Source organism: Gloeophyllum trabeum, assembly GCF_000344685.1.
Source record: "Gloeophyllum trabeum ATCC 11539 unplaced genomic scaffold GLOTRscaffold_00005, whole genome shotgun sequence".
Classification (NCBI taxonomy): domain Eukaryota; kingdom Fungi; phylum Basidiomycota; class Agaricomycetes; order Gloeophyllales; family Gloeophyllaceae; genus Gloeophyllum; species Gloeophyllum trabeum.
The window spans coordinates 1,598,511-1,611,869 of NW_006920414.1; the positions used below are offsets into that span (position 1 = coordinate 1,598,511).

General features: G+C 52.9%; 4 protein-coding genes across 4 annotated transcripts; 1 reads left to right on the forward strand and 3 right to left on the reverse strand.

Annotated features, from left to right (window-relative positions):
* The first annotated feature begins 602 nt into the window (after positions 1–602).
* On the forward strand, positions 603–2,648 carry GLOTRDRAFT_120992 (uncharacterized protein). Its single transcript, XM_007867083.1, has 3 exons — positions 603–988; positions 1,047–1,109; positions 1,168–2,648. The coding sequence occupies exons 1-3, from the start codon at positions 654–656 to the stop codon at positions 2,138–2,140; spliced, it is 1,371 nt and encodes a 456-aa protein (XP_007865274.1). The 5' UTR covers positions 603–653; the 3' UTR covers positions 2,141–2,648.
* A 507-nt stretch (positions 2,649–3,155) lies between these two features.
* On the reverse strand, positions 3,156–5,404 carry GLOTRDRAFT_115770 (uncharacterized protein). The gene is made up of 7 exons (XM_007867084.1): positions 5,116–5,404; positions 4,975–5,058; positions 4,682–4,922; positions 4,148–4,620; positions 3,898–4,091; positions 3,704–3,833; positions 3,156–3,646 (listed from the first exon to the last, which is right to left on the reverse strand). The coding sequence occupies exons 1-7, from the start codon at positions 5,225–5,227 to the stop codon at positions 3,402–3,404; spliced, it is 1,479 nt and encodes a 492-aa protein (XP_007865275.1). The 5' UTR covers positions 5,228–5,404; the 3' UTR covers positions 3,156–3,401.
* Positions 5,405–6,653: 1,249 nt separating this feature from the next.
* GLOTRDRAFT_128504 (uncharacterized protein) lies at positions 6,654–7,011 on the reverse strand (the record flags this gene model as incomplete). The annotated part of the gene is made up of 2 exons (XM_007867085.1): positions 6,654–6,877; positions 6,936–7,011. The coding sequence occupies 2 exons, from the start codon at positions 7,009–7,011 to the stop codon at positions 6,654–6,656; spliced, it is 300 nt and encodes a 99-aa protein (XP_007865276.1).
* A 1,241-nt stretch (positions 7,012–8,252) lies between these two features.
* GLOTRDRAFT_40296 (uncharacterized protein) lies at positions 8,253–11,691 on the reverse strand (the record flags this gene model as incomplete). Its single annotated transcript, XM_007866636.1, has 3 exons — positions 8,253–8,758; positions 9,445–11,082; positions 11,142–11,691. 3 exons carry the CDS (start codon positions 11,689–11,691, stop codon positions 8,253–8,255), a joined length of 2,694 nt encoding a protein of 897 aa, XP_007864827.1.
* Between the last annotated feature and the right edge of the window lie 1,668 nt (positions 11,692–13,359).

A 13,359-nucleotide genomic window follows, 5' to 3' on the forward strand; every position in this document is an offset into this window, starting at 1 on the left:
CTTATTACCTTGGGATTTACCGCTCGGGGTACTTTATAGCAATGTAAAAATGTCCTGACTGAATGGTATACTCATGCAATGGTTATCAGTAGTACCGAAGGCTGAATATCCGGCTGAAGGGGCATAATGGCTATAGACAAGCCCCTCTGAGCGTCAGAAGTATACCAAAGGTATTTGCATTGGTCTTAACCCATTTTAGCACCCGTTTATATGTGTTCTGAGTGAGCTCGACGAGGTAAGTGTCGAGACGCTCTCTACATCGCCCGCCGACCGCTGCTGAAAGGCTTCAGCCACCGTCCGCTTAGTCAGCCTCGGGGATCTCGGCGACGACATTTGTGCCAGCCGTCCTATAGCGTTCTCCTCCTCTTGTTCGTTCTGTATCCGGTAATACATTAAAAATAGATTTGTATTACATAACACTGCACGTGCGCCCTAGTAAAGGAGGAGCGAGAACGCTAAGGACGGATGGTTTAGGAGCCTGCCGCCGGCCCAGCCACTTTGACACTGACACGGGCCCTGGCTGATCCACGTCCTGCACTCATGTTCACTTTTGCCAATTATTAAGGCTTTATATACCACCCGCTTTCTTTTTTTTCGAACCCGTTCCCCCCCGCGCTCCTTTGTCCCCGACCACGACCGCGACCACGACGACGATGGAGTTCCCGACGTACCCCGCCTCGATGTCGACGTTCGACGACTCTGCCTTCTTTTCCCCCGACGTCCTTCCCCGCCGCGGCAACCTGCACGCGTCCATCCGCACCTACTCCTGCCCCGAGTCCGACGAGCAGTCTGTCTTCTACTTCGGCCTGCAGTCGCCTCGCGAGACAAAGGACGAATTCAGCTCGTTCCTCTACCTCGACCTTGCTGACGCGGGCTCGTCGCGGCAGACCAGCCTCCGCGGGAAGGCGTCCGGCTCGCGCTCGCAGCCGCGCAAGTCTATGTCCGACACAAGGACATCGTTCTTGGTGGTAACCTCCGCCGATGCCGAGTACGTTCATTGTCATTTATGCAATGTCCACAATGTCTGATCCCGGTACCATCATCAGTGACTTTACGGCAGATATGCGAACGCCCTCTCCCGACTTCACGGATCTGCTCTCTGCCACATTGTACGTATATTTACCTCAATATATGCGCATATATTCAATCAAAAACGACAATTCACAGACGGTTCGACGACCCGGATTCCTATACACCCATGCCACGATCCCCGGCTACACCGACGACGCCCTCTGCGCGCCGCCGCTCACGCGACCACCTCCCCTCGCCGAAGCCCGCGCCTTCCTCGCTCCTCCCACCCGTCCCGCCTCGCACGACGCACCTCCAGTCGCTCACCCTACCTACGAGCCCCGTCTCCTACGCCCTCCCGTCCTCCCCACCCGTCTCGCACCGCGCGTCGCACTCTGCGCCGTCCGTGCTCTCGTCTTTCCTCCCTAGCCCGCGTACTCCACGAAATAGACTCAATGGTAGAGAATCAAGGCGGCGCGAGAGCCGCGCGTCGGGCCTGACGCGGGGCTCCTCGATCACCTCGCACCAGCGCCGCGCGAACCGCAACAACGCGCTCGCTGCGCTTGAGGGCCGCTCGCGCTCCCCACACCGTATATCGCGCGGCCGTGAGAACTTCATGTCCATGTCCGACGACGAGGACGACGATGCGGACGCGGACGACGAGAAGGAGAACGACTGCGATCTCGAGGAGGAAGAAGAGGCAAGACTGGATGATTTCGTGCAGGAGCAGGAGACGCGGCCGAGGGACTCGATACACCTGCACGACGCGATGCTGATCGAGGACGAGGATGTTGTGATCCCGCTCTCGCCGTCGGCCTGTATGAACGGCTCGCGGCCGCGCGCGCACTCGCGGGTGCCGCTTCCTCCTATGCCCATCACTGCTACGCTGGCTCCGGCAGTCAAGGCCCGCTCGAGAGCGAACACCCTTCTATTAAGTGTGAACGTTGGTGCCACAAAACCCGCGACACCGATATCAACTCCGCCGCCGTCGGCGAGGAGGCTGAGCAGAAGGACACGGAGCATGACGCTCGAGTCGTGGTTTCCGCCGCTGGCGAACTTTATTGACCTCGCGGACGACGCGAGCGCGGAGGTCGGCCGGTGGCGGAGTTTTATCGACGTCGCGAGCCCGTGAATACGGCGCACACCAGAGGAGGAGAGATAACGCGAGAAGGGTGCGGGTCACCCGGGTCGCGCGTGAAGAAAGAAAACCAAAGAATGAATGTCGCCGCCGTGACGAGGCGGAAAGAATCTGCTGTCCATCCAGCGCCTGCCTGCTACTGTTGTCTTGTCTATCTATGCATCTGTATCACCCACTCACCGCCGTCCACTCGCTTCCATTGCATACGCACACGCATATATCCACCCGCTCATCAACCACCAACCAAGCATAACTTGTACTTTTCTCTTCGTTCTCACCGCCTGCCCCTCAGTGTGCGCATACATCCGTATGTGTATGTACATCTGTGTCATCATTCGATGTGTTGCTATACAGTACATTCCATTCGTTGGTTCTGAATCGGTACCGTACTTAATTCGCTCGTTAGAGGCTAGTAGTCGTTAGTCCCTCAGTTAGTCAGTCGATACTGTCCCTTTGTGTATTTCTTGATGTCGTTCCAATGCCATGTTGGGATGAATACGCGCCGCACTGCCCGCTCTGACAATCTGAAATCCGGGGCATGCCACATTCCGATGGGTGCTTGGAAATCCAAGTGCTTGAGATATGTTGGCAAAACTGTTCCTGCTGCAGCTTGCGGGTCCGAGGATATCTATCAATCGATTGGACCGGAGGATGCAGTGTAATCGGGTTGACGGACTGACAGCTTGTCCTCCAGATAAGTAATTGTCAAAAGGAATTCGTAATCTCGTCAGGTACGCTTCGGACGAGTAGTGAACGCTATCTCATCCACGTAAGTATCATTGGAAGTGCTAAGAACGTGCGCAGGTGTAGCGTTCCTGGTACCGGTATCACATCGACGGTACATATCGGTATCGTCGGTAATACCGACGGTCCTGCTACAGTGAATACCGTCAGCCAGGCACCCGTCGTAGACTGACAAATAACCGTAGCCAGTCAGCTATAGCGCTAGATTTCAGAGAGGATCGCCACTATGATCGCGTCGATGTCCTTGAAGCACACAAGCAGACAAGGCAAGATAAAAGGGAAGAAACGTTGTATCCATGACTGGCTAGTGTTCCTCCCAGTAGGAAGTCGTACACGAGAACAGTGGCAAGGGAGAGTGCTACTAATACAAGTTCACGACACACAGACCAACACTACCGGCGCATCCATCCCGAGCGGCGCAATAAATAACGTTGAATCACCAAACCCACGAACTCTATTCCAAATCTATGCCTCACCCTTTAAAAGAGCGAGGGCAGAGAACTGGAGGGACTTAGGCGTCCCATGAGCGGACGCGGTTCTTGAACGCACCCTTGCGCGTCGCAGCGGCGCTGTTCCCGCCGCGGTTGTTACCGTTGCGGTTGGCGGCGCCGTTGTTGCTGCCCTTTGTCCGATTGCTGCCTGTTTTCTGGGTAGAAGTAGCAGTAGCCGTGGCAGCGGTGTCGGTCAGGGTGGCGGTGGCAGCAGCCCCGCTGCCCGAGGTGAGCGTAGCCGCGATGGAGTCACTCGCGGTGGCGACTACAGGAAGACACTATCAGACCATCATGTACTAGAGGAATATATTGTGGTACGCACGTTCGCCGAGAAGAGAGTCGACGTTCGCGGTGTTGAAGAAGCCGACACCGGCGTTGCCCAAGTTGACCGAGGTCGTCTCGCCGGCAGCAAGAGAAGCAGCGGCGTCGGCGTTGGCTTTGTCAGTAATCTCCTACAGGATTGGCGATGGACGGTCAGCAATCATCGCAGTAGCAGGTATGGAGAGGCGGACGAACCGAGCTCTGACCCTGCTTGCCGGCGTCGATGTTACCGTTCGCCATCACAATGAGGGCGCTGTCGATAGCGAGCTGGACGGCCTTCTTGAGGTCGATGGCTTGCTGGGTCGTCAGGACAGCGTCCTTGGAGGCCTCAGTCGAGTTGCCACCCTTGGCCGCGAAGTCGTCGTGGCCAGCGAGCTTGTCGATGGGGACTAGGGAGCAAAACATGAGAAACCGAATAAACTGATACAAAGGATAGACAACTTACTGTCGATAGCGGTACCAGTGGCAGTCTCGAGCTCGTCAATCAACTGGGCAGTCAACAACTGTCTCTTCTCGTTGATGTTGCGGTTCAGCATCTCTCTCTTAGCGACCAGCTCGGAGAGCTCGTCGATCGACGCGATGGAGCGCCCGCTGAGGAGGCTGCGCCGGCCCTGCATAATCGCGTTGTTCTTCGCGCGATTGCTGCCACCCTTGCGGTTGTTGCTGCTGGTGTTCCCGTTGCCCCCAGCGGCGGCGGTGATCGTCGACTTGGCAGCGGTACCGGAGGAAGAGCCAGTGGCGGCGTTCGCCTGTGAGACGGCGACGCAGCCGCCAAAGGGACCGGCACCGTTCGCGAAGGACGTGCTGTTCTCGCCGCCGTTGGTGATACGGATCAGGCAGGCGTTGCCGTTTGTTCCGCCAGTGCACTTCAGGTTGTTAGGCAACTGCAGAGTCAACTCAGAGTCCGCGGGGCCATTGCTACGAGACTCCGTAATCAGTCCGCTGCCGAGCTGTTGAACAGTAATAGTGTGATGCGTACTGCAGGAGACCGTTTTCACCCGGGGGCTGCTTCGTGACGGTGGCAGCAACCCATGTCTTGCCCGTGCCGTCCTCGTTCACCTCGGCCGTGAAGGGTCCTCCACCGTCTGCGTTCACCTGGTGGAGACCAAGGGTAACGGTGCTTTCAACGGCGGGGAGTGCACCGTTGTTGGCTTGCTCCTGTGCCTTCAGGGCCTGGGTAATGTCAATGCTACCGCCCTGCAGCGTTGAACCACAGGGATCTGATGTGATGTAAGTCTCGATATCCTACGAAGATACGGTGAACAAACGTACTCGTGTTCAAATCCTTGAGCACGGGTGTATCGAGCTGGAAGGGCTGCTCAGTGGTTCCATTCCGGGGAATGGCACCCGTGGTGTCTGCCACCAAATTCTTTAGTCCGGATACTTCTGACGGCGCACAGGTCATATACGCACCAACACCGAACGACATGGCGGAAACGCCATTTGTACTCTTGACGGAGGAAATGAAGGCATGGCCGTAAGCCGTCGAGGCAAACAAAGAGAGAACAGCGATGCTCTTGAACATATTGACGAATCAACAAAAGGCGACGGGATGAACCAGATGGATAATGGACCAGCCAGCCGGGATACACGCTTCAACGAATAATGAAAGAGAAAATGACCAGCACAAGAGAGAGAAGGGACAAGAGACGGAGCCCAGCTACCGAACTTGTGTTGGACGGGATGGAGGGTGGACGGGGGGTGGTGGGATACCCGAGTTCGGGCAACCCCCTTATGTAGCGGATGAACATTTGAAGAAATCTTTGATCGCAAAGCCGCGCCGAGAACTGGAGTCTGGCGTTGAGTCCAAGAGCAATCACCATGGATGCGGCCTCCGAGGGACGGTGCCGACTGCGCGGTTGCCCGCCGAGCGAATCGCGAACAAATCATACAGCCAAAAAAGACTGGAAATGGCAAGCCATTTGTATCTGCCGGTCAATGGAAGGGCTGATTTCTACGTTTCCTTGGAGAGTTCCTGACCTGCTTACGACGATTACATATCCTCTATAGGGTTTGAATGCCCGCTCAGTCGTTCGTTGCCTAAACTCACAAAGCCTTCCCGGTCAGTAATCAAACATTCGGCGTATGATACGGAATCAGAACGATACGACCAAATGATGGTTGGTGGCCCATTGCTGCTGTCTCAGCCTGTCTGGCTCCTTCTGGCCGCGACATAGGCGTTCACCGCGGGAACATACCTCTAATAGGAGCTCTTTCCTTCCATATCCGTATTGCGGTGGCTGGCTACCCTGACTCAATCCTGTGTACGCAGAGTTCTCTCCGGTCATCGAATACACTGTTCGTTGCTACTGCCATCCAACCCCCATCTCCATCTCGTTGGACCGCATCGTCCTCAGGAGCTGCTTAGAGCTGCTGCGCTGATTATGATTGACTTCAACTCGCAATGAAAACGTGGATGTGGCCGTCGACCGCGCTTCCCGTGCTATTATTGCACCATTTAACCTCTGATCCGAGGGGCACATGCGGGTCGCATGTTTCCGTGCCAACTGTGGCCGACTCCTCGTCCTTGCCTACATAGTAGTAAACGTCCCGTCGGCACGGAGGGAAATGCGGGGAAGCGTCCGGACTCCGAAGAATACAAGCAAGCAAGAGAGAATGGTATGCTACACATCGTGATAACAGGGTACAGTCGTATAACGCAGCGCTATTGGGTCGTGAAAGAAACGAGGGTAGACTGGAGTCACTAGACATACTGCAGACAGACGAAGTCCAAAACCAAGCAAAATTGAAGCAAATTCACATTGTCCGCCCGAAGACATCGATCTTCGGTCCGCTCTACACCTCTACTAGAAGATACCAGTCCGCGACATACATAAAAGAACTTCGCATACCAAGGTCCTACCCTACGACTTCCGCAGCAACACCTGATATAGTGTCCACCGTAGTTCAAATTGGACCATGACCAATGGCAAGACCCTGCCACTCCAACTTTAGAGGTCCAATACCACGACGCAGAGGAAGCCGATGAGGAGGAGGAGGAGAAGCAACCCCGCGAATGCGACAACAAAGGCCGCGACGATGCCAAGGATGACGAGCAGCGCGAGGGCCACTAGGAGCCGCTGTATTTCGTCCGGCGCGATTGATTGAAGAGAGCGCGAAGGTGCGTCCGGACACGAGGTAAGTGCCATGCTGAGATGGCGTCTCATCGTCAAGGCTGCAATCGCAGCGAGCGAGTCAGTGAGAATGTGATGACGGTAACGAGCCAGACACACCTAATCCCCGTATCCTGGCGCTGTCATCGTAAGTATAGTCGTACATGTCTTTCTGCGGGTTGCTCGTCATGCTCATGGTGGGAGCGGTGCGATGTGGGTGTCAGAACGTAGGGTTGGACCACAACAACAAGCCTGCTTGCTGATGACAGTAGTGAAAGATGGGAGCACGCCCCGAATGGACGACCCAGCATGAAGTAGCATGGTATAACAAGACGTCTTGAATGCTCCGAAAGCGCCCGTGGTATATATAGCAGCACAGCTCGAAAGGCTGACAGACAGGCTGACGGGGCCGAATTGGGTCAGGTCCATTGTGCGAGGGCGGGCACGCTCTTTTGTGCTCCGGTTAAAGTGCTGTTCACGAACGGAGCAGGGTGAACGAGCTTAAACCCACATATGACAAAAACGAACAATCAAGTTCAATCACGACCCCGAGAACTCACGATATCATCCCGACGGACACAACGTGGTATGCGACAGCATCACTGCGTCGTGTCTTGTCAGGCAGGCGACAAGCTGTGACCATGGAAGGTGACGGGAAATGGACATATGGAGGTATGAAGGCGCGGCCACGCTGTCTGCGCGGATAGCTCGCCAACACTCCCCAAACGCTCTCGTATCCCTGGAGCGACGGAGGGTACAGTATGGAGTAGTCGGCGGAAGAAACCAGCACCCGGAGACCACTTATAGGAAATACAAAGAAAAGAGAGCGACAGCTTGATACCAGCAACAGGACAAGAGCGGAATCAAAGCTGCCAGTGAGTACAGATTGGTGAACGAGACCAAGTCGTCCGAGAAACCCGATCCTTATCCGGGCGGCGTATAGCTGAGTTAACTCAAAGACCAAACATATCAAGGCTTCCTCTTCGAGAGTGACCGCGAGCGGAGGCAGGCTATGACTGTTCCCAAAATACCAGACGGCGCCTAGTTTCATTTTGCCAGGTCAGTGTCCAGGTCCCTCCCAGCACATCCGGATCGTCCGTAATGCAGGCATAGGGGGTGCCGTCCATACCTGCGGTAGGCGCAGGTGAGATGCTGTGAAGAGCGGCGTCCGAGGACTTTGGTTTGACGGCTATCTTGCGGATGGTAAGTGGGGGTGGGCAAGTCCGGACTCACACGCGTACGCTTATGTAATCAGATTGTGGCGCTGAAGTGACCAGACTATGAACATTTGCTTCCACACATGCTTTGCGTGGTTCGTGTGTCTCTAAAGCAGGTTCAACATGACAAGAGAATAACATAGCATGTCACCAAGATTAGAAGATGATGAAATAGCTAAATTGTGATAGTCGAGCATTATTTACAGGATGTTTCCCAGCATTATCCAAGATCTGATTCATACTCTAGCTCAACATCATCCGGAGTATCATCATCCAAAACTGCTTCATAAGTCCCCGGCGCATTGGTGGACACCGCAGGACTTTGTAGTATAAGGAGGCGATCACATTCGGGAAGCGCGCTGTAACGGCCGATGACCTCCTTTAGCTCCGCGAGGAGCGCACTCTTCGACTTCATGTCCTTCTTTTTCTTCGTAATGAGATGCCTGAGTTTTGATGCCAGCCACTTGTCTGCTTGAAGATGGAGCTGTTCGACTACCTTGCCAGTAAGGGCATCAAGCCCCGCCTCAGTCAGAATAAAGTTGACTGAGTCTAGGCGAGCAGCTCTATCATTGCGCTTCTTCTGCCTCTCCCCAGCTTTGATTCGCTGTTCGTCTGCCGTACGTTGCCTAGCGTCTACGAGTTCGGAACGTCGAATACATTCCAAGCCGCTCGAATCTTGTTTGCGAGCCGATCGCCGGAGGTAATCGTGATTCACGAAATGCAATCCTCCCTACAAAGTTGAGGACGCAGATTATGTAAGCGAGTCGCGCAGCGGCTCGCAAAGTGGACGCGGAGCCATTGCAGCGGATGCGCCCAGACGGTTGCCCGACTAACATATTACCTTATTTTTGAATATTGCCAGTGTGCCGCTAGTGCAGCGGTTAGTGTGATGGGTTATTTCAGATGCAACGATGTGAGCTCGAGGTTCAATCCCAGATGTGGATGATATTTTTCACTTGTGATGATTCTAGTTGTCTTCACTCCGTAACGCAACTTGGAAGTTTTCTTTTGTTCTCTGTCTCATCATGCAGTCATTGCAAGGCGCCAATATTGATGACATTGTGGGCACTTTGAGTCCGGACAAGGGCCAATCTATACACAAAGCCTTCACTTGGTATTATACTTTGGGGTTCAGTTTCAAAAAATTCAAACTACATGTGTACTGATATACAAAACCATTCAACTTCTCATGATCATGGGAGGTGGTGTTACCATTGTACGAATGAATTGCAGTGAGTACACAACCTCCTCACCATCTTAGGATTTCCATTCCGAAGCGAGTCGCCCCGACTTCAGACGAAGTCCCTCGCAACGCTGCGGGGTTACCGCACAGTGACTCGACCTTCCATTTATAGCAACTCGCGTCCTTAACTTTGTAGGGAGGATTGCACTTTCTTCGTGATTCTCGTCACTCAACGTTTCCATATATGCACCCGTGTTGTTCCTCTGGTGCATGTATATAGCATTCCTCTTGCGCTCCGAGAGATTTGGTTTGTCCCGCATCATGAGGCGGGCACTCCCCAGTGCTCCTTCGCATGCATCGTTTGTGGCGGGTGCATGAACACGCTCTCGCTCTTCGGCAGTTGCTTGATGAATGCTACCTCCCTCAATGAACTCTGAGCTGAAGCGCTCCCATGTCTTCTGCGCGCCTTCACAGAATGCAATCAACACGGCCCGGAGGTGTGGGAGCTCCGGGGCCATTTCATGTATTCTTGCAATCACCGCCGGAGACTCCCACTCTTCTCCGTGTAGGCATGCCGCCTGATGAGTTGTTGACGGCGACAGCAGAAGGTCAGGATCTTCAATTATTTTCTGCAGATGGTCTCGGACGTCCCGGTGCAATGGACCCAAGTCTAAGGCATTAACCGAGGCAACACCGCCGCCCCGTACCACCTGCATGTATGGATGCGAGATGACCTGAGCATAGAGAGCCAACACCGCAAGCTCTGTTAGGGTAGCAGGATCGTGAAGGGCGGAATAGAGATTTTTTTCGATATTTGTGAATCCAGAGTTATCTTTCTTGGCGTCTCTAACCATTTCAAGGAACTGAATATGTTCCTTCAGATACAAGATCAATACAATCGCTGCAGCGCAATGGGATTGAAACCGGGTGTTACTGGTGTCCGGGAAGTAGTGTGAAATTCCTAGGATCTTGCGGAACCACAAGACATAGGTGTCCTGGAGACCCTTTTTGTTGTCCTTGTGATTGAACAGAAGCCCAGCAAGAGCAGCCACTTTAACGCCACCAAACATTGAGCCATTCAATGCACGCTTCTCGGACGGCTCAGTCGAATCCGAAGGATTTGATAGGTGCGCGAGATTTGCAGTGTTGAATTTGTTCGGTAACAGAATGGGACCGAGGATGCCATGAGCGGCCCACCAGCCCGTCATCGCTGTGTTCCCACCCTTGACACTGTTCATTTCTTTGTGCATACAGCATCCGACCCAGATGAACAGGTTGAGTTCCCGTTTCTGCGCTTCCGGAAGTGCCTCGTATACCTCGGAACCTATGGTCGTCTTCAGCTCCGTAAGCATTTCTGCACTGTGCTTCAATTGATCCTCTTCGGACATTGACTCCCAGACCAATTGTCCGCCAACAGCCGAGATCTTCTGCAACAATGCGCCGGCAACTAGGAGCACGATCTCATCACTCGTTTTCGCATCAAGAGCCTTCTCGCCAAGTAGAAATCGAGATGCTGACTGTGACCAGTCCTGTATGTAACGCGCGAGTTTCTTTTGGTCTTCGGCGTGGTCGCTATTCATCCCGGTAACCTTTGCTGCAAAATCAACTTCCCGTACGACCGTCCCCGAGCTGCTCGCTATCGGGCTCTGGTTATAGACTTCACATAAGTCCCCAACAGATTGTTTCCAGGAGTCAAACTGTGTCTTGCTTGAGTGATCCGATGTAGTGTGAACACCAAGCATCCTTGTTGTTGGAATGAGAGGTACGTCGGCGCCTTTGCTATAGCTTTGTGGCGCTAAGTAGCTAACACAATGTGCCTCATAGTTCTCGTGACGGTGCAACGTGCCGTCAGAGCTCAGTACCAGACCTGAATCTTCTCGGTGAGTACAGGTCCCATATCTAGAAAATGCCAGCTGAGCCACGTACCATTGGCTCCTCGCCACTCATCCACAAGTTGCAGCTGGGAAGCGATCCCTCCTTCCTGTATTGCGCGCCCAACAGTATGTCTGCTCATCACCTCTGAGTCTTTCACTTGATATCCCATTGACTTGGCAATTGCTTTGATCACAGCACCCGCCTTCTCTTCAGAGCATCCGGACTCAACCAGAGTTCGTGCCATCACTCGTGCCCCCTTGCTGTAAGTCCCCTTTACTTTCATCTTCCACTGTTTTGCCCTCAATCGTGCCTTCTCAACAGCATGACTTCGAATCTGCGGTGCGCGCCATACCCGCGCCCAGAGAACGGAGTTTCGTCGGCGCACCTCGTGGAGTTGCCTGCGTAAGTGCGCGACCTGCTCTATCGCATCTCTCAGGCCCTGACTTGTCTCCTTCTTGAAGCTCTCTGCCTCTGCCGCTGCTTTGCAGGCCGCAGGAAGCACGACTGTCTCGAGTTGCCTGATGTGTCCTTGAAGACCAGCCTTGCTCTGCTGCCAGCGCTGGTTCTTGCGGCGCTCAGCACGAAAGCGCTTCTCGTACATCTCTACTCTCTCTTGAAGTGCTTTCACCTTTGCTCGGGCGTCCTCAAGCTCGGAACTTTGAAGGCCATTGAGCTGCTTTGCAGCCTCTAGTTCAGCCAAGGCTGCATGCAGCTGCTTCCGGAGCGGCTATAAAACTGTAAAAGGTTGTTTCCGAATATTAAAATGCTATTTGTTCCCTCACAATTGCCTTAGGCCATGATGTCCTGCTGCTCGAGTCCTGTCTTGCCGGTATGTTCTCCTTGTCAGATTTTGCCTGTCGGGCTTTCTTAAGTGCTTTCTTCTGTTCTTTTGAGCGTCCTTTCGGTGACGACCTCTTTCTATTCCTTGTATTGGCCATACAGTATTATGATATATGTTACTGTTGTTGTCGGAACACCGGTCTCGGAAGGGTACAGAGAAGTCGGTGAATCCAGGGAATTAGCAAGTAAATCTGGGTTTGAAATTTCAGAAAAAACACTGAATGCATAGGCAAGAGTCCCACATACATATCCATTACAGTTATATGGTAGTCGGAGGTAGGGTAATGGCCACACATATTGCAGAATGTCAGATGCAGGACATTGGAGCGCGTCGGTCACATCACGGTCACGTCGCGTCACGCCTAAATGAGTACGTCGCGGTTCTGGCACGGCGGACCACGTACAGCTCTGCACACTCAATTTCATGCGTTACATGAAACACATAAGTTTCCATGCTAGGGGAGCTCTTTTGCGTGTTCAGCTCAGAATTTTAGTAGCATAAATTTTGACTTTTTTCGTATTTATTGCCGTGTTATCTTCTATTGGAGTTAAACATCCCCAGCCCACCAACATTTCACAGTGGTTTGTGACTTAAATCTGCCGTACAGGGCAGTCTTTGGGGTGGAAACGTGTTTGCTCGTGGTCGGTCATCTCAAAACCGTGTTTCGGCCTGGAGCAAACATGTACAAACAATACGCTTTTGGATGCAGACTTGCCCACCCCCATGGTAAGATAGGCGACACTCAAACTCATTGACATCACGTGATCTGTACTATAGGTGTGGACTTTTAGATCAATTAAAGAAATTAAATCGAAGGAGAGAGAGAAAGAGAAGGGAAAGACACTCCGTTTGGGCCCCGTGAGCTTCAGAAGGGGTATATTATTGGAAGGGTATACTAGTGCTATATTCAGGGATCTCCCGTGGCTTTGAATATCCCTCGAGGCTAGTTTCTTTGGTTTCCACAGCACATGAATTTTGCTTCGCGGCGCTGCGCGCCATATTAACTCTCTGGATAGCTTCAGGCAAAACATGGTGGTATTTAAAGTTTGAATGGACGCCTCTATGCGTATCCCACTGCTCATGTAAATTGCAAGAAATTAAGCAACCTGGAAGTCAAAATCATATTAATATTGTTTTCGGCGGCACTGTTGTGCCGCTCACTTTGGGCATCCCAAACTTAATGAACCACTTGTCACTTACCTATCTATAGTACTTCTACCTAGCTATGTGTCCCAGATCTCACAGTACAGATATAACTCTTCAGCCCCAATTTTGGGAGTGAAATAGCACCACAAGCGACAAAAAAGCGCATTTTCAGTTCAAATTCTCAAAAACAATATCTCTCTCTTATTTTACAAGCAATTCTGGATGGGATCGCTTCAGTAGGAAGCTTGCACGCGTTGTGAAAAGGTAGGGAGGCTGGAGGAT